The sequence below is a fragment of the Leucopleurus acutus genome, assembly GCF_964270905.1.
Source record: "Leucopleurus acutus genome assembly, chromosome: 11".
Taxonomy (NCBI): Eukaryota; Metazoa; Chordata; class Mammalia; order Artiodactyla; family Delphinidae; genus Leucopleurus; species Leucopleurus acutus.
The window spans coordinates 38,178,226-38,190,311 of NC_139152.1; the positions used below are offsets into that span (position 1 = coordinate 38,178,226).

Sequence of the window (12,086 nt, forward strand, 5' to 3'; positions counted from 1 at the left end):
AGCTGACATAATGTTTTCATCTTCCTCCCAATTTCCTTTTGACCCCGCTCCCGCAAGCGTAGCATGGCTGGTGTTCTAGTAAGTAGTCCCCGTACATTCCACTCTCTCCTCCCAGCCTTTTAGGAGGCCTTAGGCTTCAAACAAACCTCACCACTAACTCCCAAGCTGGAAAGCTTCCTGCTAAGGGATCCATATAAGCTGGCTGTAAAACCAGAAGGTCAGAATTTGCAGCAACATGGATGGACCTAGAGAGATTATCACACTAAGTGAAGTAAGTCGGAAAGAGAAAGATAAATTCCATACGATATCACTTATATGTGGAATCTAAAATATGACACAAATGAACTTATCTATGACACAGAAACAGACTCACAGACACAGAGAACAGACTTGTGGTTGCCAGTGGGAAGGGGGTGTGGGAGGGGTGGATTGAGAGTTTGGGTTTAGCAGATGCAAACTATTATATATAGAATGGATCAACAACAAGGTCCTACTGTATAGCACAGGGAACTATATTCAATATCCTGTGATAAACCATAATGGAAAAGAATATGAAAAAGAATATATATATATGTATAACTGAATCGCTTTGCTGTACACCAGAAAATAACATGACAATGTAAGTCAACTATATTTCAATAAAATACATTTTTTAAAATAATTAAAAAATAAAATCAGAAGGTCAGAGAAGGCCCCAAATCATTAAAAAGAAAAAAAAAAGATATTTGGTCCTACTCTTGTAACTTGAGAAACACAGGACCCAAGGGTTGGAAGGACTTGCTGAGGTCACAGCTAAGGGTGAGAGCTGCCAGGCCAGCATTCTTCCTACCCGCCCCCTACCTCCCCTCACTCACTGTGTCTCTTCTTTTCTTTCTCTTTCATGTACTATTTCTCCGTTTCATGTACTGTTTCATCTACTATTTCTCATAGAGCCATTTGGCTCTGTGTTATTATTACTTAAAATCCATATTACAAACGATGCTTGTAGTGGCGTATTTGTCATTTTAACATGGGAACATTGACAAATGCGACTTTGACCATTCCTTGATTAACGTGTGCAAGGCCAGATGACTGTAGTACACATTCAGATATGGCACGCAGTGAAACTCCAACAGTTGGTCTGATTCATAAACACAGAGCTTTTGAAAAGTTAGGGCTGGTTGTGGTCCAATGTATTTATACATTTTTATTAGACTCAATTGAAAGATTTGAAAGAATGAATAAATTACTTTCCTATTTGCTTCATCTGCTATTGCAGACGATGCCCAACAGATGTCACATATGAAATTCAAATTACATCTTCAAATGGAGCATAACTTTAGTAATGAATATTCAAGAGAATAACTGAAAACCAGAATGATATTTTAGAGACATTTCTTTCATTGGAGAGAAACTGTTCGTGGAAAAATACTCACCTATTTATCTGACCATTTTCTACCTCGGTGAAATCATTGGAATCATTGCTAACGTTATCATCTTCGGGCACTGTCATGTTTTGCAATTCAGTTAATTCGAGTCCACTTTTGAAATGCATCATGTTTAGAAAGTACCTGTCGTCCAAATCCTCCTTTTCTGAGTGTATTTACAAATGGATAGCAGCAAAAATATAAGGTTCACACCCCTAAAATACAACACAAGGAAAAATAATTAAACATACGAATATCACCACTGATTACACATAAGCTATTACACACAAATGCTTTGCTGATAACATAACTTTTACATTTTGCTATTCAAAACATTAAAGCAATCTTGGTACATCAAGTTATAGAGGCTGTAAATTTTCTGTCTTTCATAAATCTTCCTCCATTTTTAACTATAAAATGAGTCATGTCCCATAATCTTTATGCTCACGTTCATAGGAATACCATGTGATCTGTAGGCAACAGAGATGCCCTTTTACGAAGCAGTGTGTTTAAAAGGAAAGCGAATAGGTTATTTTAATGCGTCAGACCACAGGGCACACATATAGCTGGGTACAGACTGAACAGGCACAAAAGCACGTCTGATTTAGCAATCCCAGTTTAATAAAAATGCAAATCCTCAATAAACGGCATCATACAGGATCAACCACCCAACCTGGAGGTCAAGCAGCAAAGGACATATCTGTGTTCTGAAATTTAGCAAACCGTTTATCCATCAACTGCAAGAGATTAAATCAGTCTCTTCAGTGAAATCCCTCCATGTCAGGGAGTTAGGGAATTAAAAACTCATACTCAGGGGATTTAGGTTAATCCACCTGAAACTGTATTTCCTCACAGAAATGAAAGACTTGCCGAGTTCACATTTTCTCCCACATGGATGACTGTGATTTAAATTTCTGAGTGGTCACCAATAACATATAAGGGGGTAAAGAGTTTCAGACACACAGCATCACAAATCAAAAAGCAGGTGGCAACAGAGGTATGGTACTGTGATTTATTATAAAGAAGACATATTTGGTCTTCGTTCCTATTTCTGGTTCACAGCTCCCCAAACCCTTAGAATTTCCTAAGTGTTGAGGGTGATAAATGTCTTTTGGTATATTAATGAGGTGACTTTGGGAAAGCACCTACGGATGGGGGCTGGTTGCCAGTGGAGCCAAACATGTGATTAGAGGGTTGGAATTTTTAGTCCCCCCCCCACCCATGATTTCCGGGGAGAGGAGACAGGCCAGAGCTTGAATCAATCACTAGTGGCCAATGAGTTCATCAATCATGCCTATGTAATGAAGCCTCCATAAAAAGCAAAAAAAGGAGGAGGTTCAAAGAATATCCATACCAGGGACCCAGAACTCCACCCCGCACTGGGCACCCAGCTCCACAAGGACTGAAGCTCCTGTGTTGAGGACCTCGCCCTGTGTATCTCTACATCTGCCTGTTGATTTGTATCCTCTGATATCTTTTGGAATCAATTGGTGACCTAGTGAGTAAATGGGTTTTCCTGAGTGCTGTGAGCTGTTCTGGCAAATTAATGGAACCCAAGGAGGGGGTCATGGGAACCTCTGATTTATGGCCAGTCAGTCAGGAGCAAAGGCAATATCCTGGGCTTGTGACTGGTGTCTGAAGTGAAGGGCAGCCTTGTGGCATGGAGCCCTTGACCCGTAGAATCTCATTCTGTCTACCAGTGGACAGTGTCAGAATTGAGTTGACAATTGTGGGTGTGGGGAAGCCTATACACACACACACACACACACACACACACACACACACACACACACATTGGAAATGGGTCCAGGAACCCTTTTAAGAGGTAAATGCAACTTCAAAAGTAAGGCCTGTAAAGGTATAGGAGCCTCACTAAGATAATCTCGGTGAGGCAATGGGGATCATGGAATGAAGCAGAATGTCAGCGAGATCTTTTTTTAACCTCCAATGGATGATCCATCTTGGAGGATGTTTTGATATTTTGTCTGATCCTGAATTCCATAAGATAACTGTAACCTAGTTAAGAGTCAAAGCTCCAATGTGCCCATCTAAGCATCCTAGTATATCCGAAGAAGCATTTTGCTAACTGATAATATTTTCAGGACCCCTAGAAAGTACCTTAGAATGATGCTTCTTTAAGAACTTCCTTCCTCTCAACCTAGGGCCAAGACGGGAATAAAGACGCAGACCTACTAGAGAATGGACTTGAGGACACGGGGAGGGGGAAGGGTAAGCTGGGACAAAGTGATTGAGTGGCATGGACATATATATACTACCAAATGTAAAACAGATAGCTAGTGGGAAGCAGCTGTATAGCACAGGGAGATCAGCTCGGTGCTTTTGACCACCTAGAGGGGTGGGATAGGGAGGGTGGGAGGGAGACGCAAGACGGAAGAGATATGGGAACATATGTATATGTATAGCTGATTCACTTTGTTACAAAGCAGAAACTAACACACCGTTGTAAAGCAATTATACTCCAATAAAGATGTTAAAAAAAAAAAAAGAATTTCCTTCTTCTCTTCCCCACAGCTAGGCCCCACCTTACTCCTTTCCATTCACACCGTCTCCTGTCTAGAATGAATCTTCCCTGGTTCCAGGATCCTTGACAGCTTCCACAAGATAAATACTGTCTAATACCTCAGATTCCAGGAGCCTCACCCTTCCTGCAGGGCAGGGCCTCTCCTGGAAAGCAGGAAGCCAGGAGATGGGAGATTGGAGCTCCCCGAACTCCTGGTCTAAGGCTAACCTGGCAGTTCAGGGCTGATTCTTCCAGCTAGGGTGGTAGTGCTGGAGCCTGGGCCATGACTAACTGCTTTTAGTGTCTTCACACAGCAGCAGCATTTACAGCCTGTCTTTACTTTGCAGAAGTTGAAGTGCATCAGAAAGGTTAACCCCCTTGTCACCCCTTGGCCCCCTCTGAAGAAAGCTGCACAGTGGACTGGGCTGGGTAACCCCTAGGAGTCTCGGCACACGGCCTCTTGCCTGTATGACTCCGTCAGAGGCCACTAAAGTGATGCCGTGGGGCTGCTAGAAAGTTCACTCAGTGGGGGCTTCCCTGGTGGTCCAGTGGTAAAGAATACGCCTTAGGGGCTTCCCTGGTGGTGCAGTGGTTGAGAGTCTGCCTGCTAATGCGGGGGACGCGGGTTCGAGCCCTGGTCTGGGAGGATCCCACATGCTGCGGAGCGACTAGGCCCGTGAGCCACAACTACTGAGCCTGCGCGTCTGGAGCCTGTGCTCCGCAACTAGAGAGGCCGCGATAGTGAGAGGCCTGCGCACCGCGATGAAGAGTGGCCCCCGCAACTAGAGAAAGCCCGTGCACAGAAACGAAGACCCAACACAGCAAAAATAAATAAATAAATAAATTAAAAAAAAAAAAAAGAATACGCCTTACAGTGCCGGGGACAGGGGTTCGATCCCTGGTCAGGGAACTAAGATCCCACATGCCATGGGGCAACTAAGCCTGCGCGCTACAACTACTGAGCTCGCGTGCCTCAACTAGAGCCTGCGTGCCGCAAACGACAGAGCCCACGTGCTCTAGAACCCGCGCCCCACAACTAGAGAAGAGAGAGCCTGCACGCCACAGCTAGGGAGGAGCCCGCGCACCACAACGAAGAGTCCCACGTGCCTCAACAAAGATCCCGTGTGCTGCAACTAAGATCCGACACAGCCAAAGAAATAAATTCAATAAATAAATAAGTAAATAATAAAATCAATCTTAAAAAAAAGTTCACTCAGTGGATGGCGTTTCCAATCTGGGTTAAGGGGTCCTTTTCTCTCTAAAAACTTGTAGGAGACAGGGTACTAGACAAAAAATTTCTGAGAAGAGGAAAAGTTGACTAACAACAGATCTGGAGTCTACTGTTTGAATGTAAACTTTCATATCAATATATGTGTGTGAATACAAATATATACTATACATACACACACACACACACACACACACACACACACACACACGTGCAATGGACCAAAAAGGAAAAGAATAAAAAGAACAGAGTAAGTTCTGGCCACTAAAATTATGTCAGTATTAGGCAAATGCCAGTTCTAAGTTAATCACAGAGGATACATTTTTGCCTTTGGCTTAAAGAGAAATTTATTTTTTCACAGTTCCAGAAGTCCAAGATTAAGGTAATGGCAAGTTTTATTTCTTCTGAGGCCTCTCTCCTTGGCTTACAGATAGCTGTCTTCTTGATCTGTCCTCATATGGTCTTTCGTCTCTCTGTGTGTTCTCTGTATTGTAACCTCCTTTTCTTTTTTTCTTTTTTTTTAAAGTTAGGATAAATTTTTATTGTTGTGAGATAACCTATCTGAAATCTAACTTATTCTTGAAAATAAAAACTGGAAAAATGGGGAAAATTAACAAAGTTAGTGACATCTGTCACTAAGGTTGAGGCCACACTTAGGAAGTACCATCCATTCCATTTATTATATACTTATTGAGTGCTAGGTGATGAAAGGATTTTAAAAGTCTGAAAAGGATCTGAGGCAGCTTCACAGAAAAATCACATTTGAACTGGCTCTTGAAAAAGAAAACAAAAATTTTCTGGTTCTAAAGCTAATATATGCCCACTGTAGAATCTTCAGAGCGAACATTGTACAAGAAACCCCACCACCTAAAATGGGTCACTGTTAGAGTTTCACGTGCTTCCTCCCTTCTTTTCTTCTTTTTTTCTTTTCCTTTCTTTCTTCCTCTCTAGCTCTCTCTCCTCTCTCTTTTTTATTTAACATTGGAATTTTAGCCTGTTTTTAGTCTGTCTTTCATGTAATATTACATAGTATGTATTTTGAAGGACAGAAGTGTTTTTTAAAAGTATATTAGTTCCTTGTTAATAAATAATACAGGCCTTTGTAGAAAAATTCGAAAATACAAGCTTGCAAATGAAAGAAAGAACAAATAAAAAGAAAAAAGTCACCTGTTATCTCAGCAAGCAGAGATGATCACTGTATATATATTGGAGTATAACCTTCAAGGATTTTTCTACGCACATAGATATAGTGCCTGGCACACAGTAGGCACTCGATAAATATCTGTTAAATGAAAAGAATGAGTACAAATGTTTTAAAAATATGTATACATTTACAAAAATGGAAATCATACCATAGAGTTTTTACAACATATTTTTTCACTTAACAAGATATGGTCTCCTATCCTGAGTTATGTCCGTAAACACGGGTCTACACCATTACGGCAAATGCTCCTTAACCGCTTGACTGTGCCATAAATTGACATCCAACCGACTACTGCTAGACAGTCACACTGCCTGGTGGACAGGAGACTGACAGGTGGAGATGGGCCCTGAGCTGAGACTTTTCAATGAAGGAAAACACGGCCAACGACAAAGACACAGGAAGTGCAGGTTGAGTTTAAGAAACAAAAGAATTATAGTTTCACTGAAAGACTGAAGCAATTATCAGACTATACAGTTAATTAAAAGACCGAATGGGGTCATCATGTGAAGATCTTGACTATCTCCACAATTACTATCTCCCAACATTTATAATAGGTTACAAATAGAATATTTCTGATCCTTCACTGCAATCTTGTGAGGTATTCTTAAGAAGCATTATTATCTTGCCATGCTTACTGGTACGTTTTACTAATAGTACCAATGTAAAATACAGAAACTTCTTCTCTACTCTTCATGGTGATATGCATCAAAGGAGAGGATACATAGAGAAACCTGGTTTGGTCTTTCTTACGTTGCTTACAACCTACTGAAACAAGCAAGACCTTCCCATATAAAGTGACAGTATATCATAAAACATTTGCATGATAGAGACCAAACTGTACAACAGAACAAAGAATAAGTCCAGAAAGATTTCAGAGACATACATACATACATATGTACATACAGGAAGGAAGGAGGGAAGGAAAGAAGGAAGTAAGGAAGGAAAGAAGGGAGGAAGGGAGGGAGGGAGGGAGGTGGGGGGAGGGAGGAAGGAAATTGGAACCTGCAGAAATCAGGTAAGGTTTTATAAAGAGTTAGGACTTGAACTATGTCTAAAAATAGGTAGGATTTAGACTGGGGTAGGGGAGGCATTCCTTGCACTGGAAACAGCACAGGCAAAGACATGGAGGCCAGATGTGCACAGAACACCCACTCAGATGAATCTCGCTACAGCAGAGGGAGCAAGGTACATGTTCTTGAGTAATAAGAGGTTATATTGGTTTAGCAAAAGCTGATTAAAAAATTGTAGAGAGAAAACCAAACCAAAGAATATACTATAACTCAAACGTCCAAAATTACTTTTGGGGATAAATAAACAAAAATACAATTTCAATCGCTAAGACACTGTGTGATGGACTGGCCCACTCAGTATTTGTTCCCACGTCTTTCTAGTCCAGTTCTGTATCTAGAGGATAGAGAGTTATACTTCAACTAAAATAAAAGCTTAAAATTGATAGTCTTTGAAAACCTGGGGTCCTCGGGAGGCGGGGAATGGCCTTCAGTAGTGAAAGGCTGGGACCCAGTAAGCACTCTCATAAGAAAAGGTGTTTTCTCTCTTCTTACACAAAATTCATGACTTGGGGGAGGAGGGGAAGATGGTGGAAGAGTAAGACGCGGAGATCACCTTCCTCCCCACAGATACACCAGAAATACATCTACACGTGGAACAACTCCTACAGAACACCTACTGAACGCTGGCAGAAGACCTCAGACCTCCCAAAAGGCAAGAAACTCCCCACGTACCTGGGTAGGGCAAAAGAAAAAAGAATAAACAGAGACAAAAGGATAGGGACGGGACCTGCACCAGTGGGAGGGAGCTGTGAAGGAGGAAAGGCTTCCACACACTAGGAAGCCCCTTAGCGGGCGGAGACTGTGGGAGGCGGAGGGGGGAGCTTCGAAGCCGTGGAGCAGAGCACAGCAACAGGATGTGGAGGGCAAAGCGGAGCGATTCTTGCACAGAGGATCGGAGCCGACCGGCACTCACCAGCCCAAGAGGCTTGTCTGCTCACCCGCTGGGGCGGACGGGGCTGGGAGCTGATGCTCGGGCTTCGGTCAGAGCGCAGGGAGAGGACTGGGGTTGGCGGCGTGAACACAGCCTGCAGGGGGCTAGTGCACCACGGCTAGCCAGGAGGGAGTCTGGGGGAAAAGTCTGGACCTGCCGAAGAGGTAAGAGACTTTTCTTTCCCTCTTTGTTTCCTCGTGCACGAGGAGAGGGGATTAAGAGCGCTGCTTAAAGGAGCTCCAGAGACGGGCGCAAGCCGCGCTAAAAGCATGGACCCCAGAGACGGTCATGAGATGCTAAGGCTGCTGCTGCCGCCACCAAGAAGCCTGTGTGCGAGCACAGGTCACTATCCACACCCCCTTCCAGGGAGCCTGTGCAGCCGGCCACCACCAGGGTTCCGTGATCCAGGGACAACTTCCCCAGGAGAACGCACGGCGTGCCTCAAGCTGGTGCAACGTCACACAGGCCTCTGCCGCCGCAAGCCTGCCCCGCACTCCATACCCCTCCCTCCCCCCGGCCTGAGTGAGCCACAGTCCCCGAAGCAGCTGCTCCTTTAACCCCGTCCTGTCTGACCGAAGAACAGACGCCCTCTGGCGACCTACATGCAGAGGCGGGGCCAAATCCAAAGCTGAGCCCTGGGAGCTGTGAGAACCAAGAAGAGAAAGGGAAGTCTCTCCCAGCAGCCTCAGAAGCAGCGGATTAAATCTCCACAATCAACTTGATGTACCCTGCATCTGTGGAATACATGAATAGACAACGAATCATCCCAAATTGAGGACGTGGACTTTGAGAGCAAGATTTATTATTTTTTCCCCTTTTCCTTTTTGTGAGTGTGTATGTGTATGCTTCTGTGTGAGATTTTGTCTGTATAGCTTTGCTTCCACCATTTGTCCTAGGGTTCTATCCGTTTTTTCTCTTCTTTTAAAAAAAACATTTTTTCTTAATAATTATTTTTTATTTTAATAACTTTATTTTATTTTATCTTTATTATATTTTACTTTATCTTCTTTCTTTCTTTCTTTCTTCCTTTCTCTCCTCCCTCCCTCCCTCTCCCTCTCTCTCTCTCTCTCTCTCTCTCTCTCTTTCTTTCTTCTTCAGGACACTGGTCCACAAGAGACCTCCCAGCTCCACATACTATCAAACGGCAAAAATCTCCCAGAGATCTCCATCTCAACACCAGCAGCCAGCTTCACTCAACGACCAGCAACCTACAGTGCTGGACACCCTATGCCAAACAACTAGCGAGACAGGAACACAATCCCACCCATTAGCAGAGAGGCTGCCTAAAATTATAGTAAGTTCACAGACACCCCAAAACACACCACCAGACGTGGACCTGCCCACCAGAGAGACAAGGCAGAGAACATCCACCAGAACACAGGCACTAGTCCCCTCCACCAGGAAGCCTACACAACCCACTGAACCAACCTTAGCCACTGGGGACAGACACCAAAAACAACGGGAACTACGAACCTGCAGCCTGCAAAAAGGAGACCCCAAACACAGTAAGACAAGCAAAATGAGAAGACAGAAAAACACACCGCAGATGAAGGAACAAGATTAAAACCCACCAGACCTAACAAATGAAGAGGAAATAGGCAGTCTACCTGAAAAAGAATTCAGAATAATGATAGTAAAGATGATCCAAAATCTTGAAAATAGAATGGACAAAATGCAAGAAACATTTAACAAGGACCTAGAAGAACTAAAGATGAAACAAGCAATGATGAACAACAAAATAAATGAAATTAAAAATACTCTAGATGGGATCAATAGCAGAATAACTGAGGCAGAAGAACAGATAAGTGACCTGGAAGATAAAAGAGTGGAAATAACTACTGCAGAGCAGAATAAAGAAAAAAGAATGAAAAGAACTGAGGACAGTCTCAGAGACCTCTGGGACAACATTAAACGCACCAACATTCGAATTACAGGGGTTCCAGAAGAAGAAGAGAAAAAGAAAGGGACTGAGAAAATATTTGAAGAGATTACAGTTGAAAACTTCCCTAATATGGGAAAGGAAATAGTTAATCAAGTCCAGGAAGCACAGAGAGTCCCATACAGGATAAATCCAAGGAGAAATACGCCAAGACACATATTAATCAAACCGTCAAAAATTAAATACAAAGAAAACATATTAAAAGCAGCAAGGGAAAAACAACAAATAACACACAAGGGAATCCCCATAAGGTTAACAGCTGATCTTTCAGCAGAAACTCTACAAGCCAGAAGGGAGTGGCAGGACATATTTAAAGTGGTGAAGGAGAAAAACCTGCAACCAAGATTACTCTACCCAGCAAGGATCTCATTCAGATTTGATGGAGAAATTAAAACCTTTACAGACAAGCAAAAGCTGAGAGAGTTCAGCACCACCAAACCAGCTTTACAACAAATGCTAAAGGAACTTCTCTAGGCAAGAAACACAAGAGAAGGAAAGACCTCCAATAACGAACCCAAAACAATTAAGAAAATGGGAATAGGAACATACATATCGATAATTACCTTAAATGTAAATGGACTAAATGCTCCCACCAAAAGACACAGATTGGCTGAATGGATACAAAAACAAGACCCATCTATATGCTTTCTACAAGAGACCCACTTCAGACCTGGAGACACATAACAGGCTGAAAGTAAGGGGATGGAAAAAGATATTCCATGCAAATGGAAACCAAAAGAAAGCTGGAGTAGCAATTCTCATATCAGACAAAATAGACTTTAAAATAAAGACTACTGGAAGAGACAAAGAAAGACACTACATAATGATCAAGGGATCAATCCAAGAAGAAGATATAACAATTGTAAATATTTATGCACCCAACATAGGAGCACCTCAATACATAAGGCAAATACTAACAGCCATAAAAGGGGAAATCGACAGTAACACATTCATAGTAGGGGACTTTAACACCCTACTTTCACCCATGGACAGATCATCCAAAATGAAAATAAATAAGGAAACACAAGCTTTAAATGATACATTCAACAAGATGATCGAAATTGATATTTATAGGACATTCCATCCAAAAACAACAGAAGACACATTTTTCTCAAGTGCTCATGGAACATTCTCCAGGATAGATCATATCTTGGGTCACAAATCAAGCCTTGGTAAATTTAAGAAAATTGAAATTGTATCAAGTATCTTTTCCGACAACACTGCTATGAGACTAGATATCAATTACAGGAAAAGATCTGTAAAAAATACAAACACATGGAGGCTAAACAATACACTACTTAATAATGAAGTGATCACTGAAGAAATCAAAGAGGAAATCAAAAAGTACCTAGAAACAAATGACAATGGAGACACGACGACCCAAAACCTATGGGATGCAGCAAAAGCACTTCTAAGAGGGAAGTTTATAGCAATACAATCCTACCTTAAGAAACAGGAAACATCTCGAATAAACAACCTAAAGCAATTAAAGAAAGAACAACAAAACCCCAAAGTTAGCAGAAGGAAAGAAATCATAAAAATCAGATCAGAAATAAATGAAAAAGAAATGAAGGAAACAATAGCAAAGATCAATACAACTAAAAGCTGGTTCTTTGAGAAGATAAACAAAATTGATAAACCATGAGCCAGACTCATCCAGAAAAAAAGGGAGAAGACTCAAATCAATAGAATTAAAAATGAAAAAGGAAAAGTAACAACTGACACTGCAGAAATACAAAACATCATGAGAGATCACTGCAAGCAACTCTATGCCAATAAAATGGATA

At 42.0% G+C, this 12,086-nt stretch overlaps 1 protein-coding gene across 1 annotated transcript in view; it reads right to left on the reverse strand.

Moving 5' to 3' along the window:
* SLC38A1 (solute carrier family 38 member 1) overlaps window positions 1-12,086 on the reverse strand; it is a 68,157-nt gene that overhangs the window by 43,752 nt on the left and 12,319 nt on the right. Inside the window, exon 2 of the mRNA XM_082850806.1 lies at window positions 1,416-1,621. Coding sequence (XP_082706932.1) covers window positions 1,416-1,537 — 122 coding nt within the window. The 5' untranslated portion in view covers window positions 1,538-1,621. The remainder of the gene's footprint in view (window positions 1-1,415; window positions 1,622-12,086) is intronic.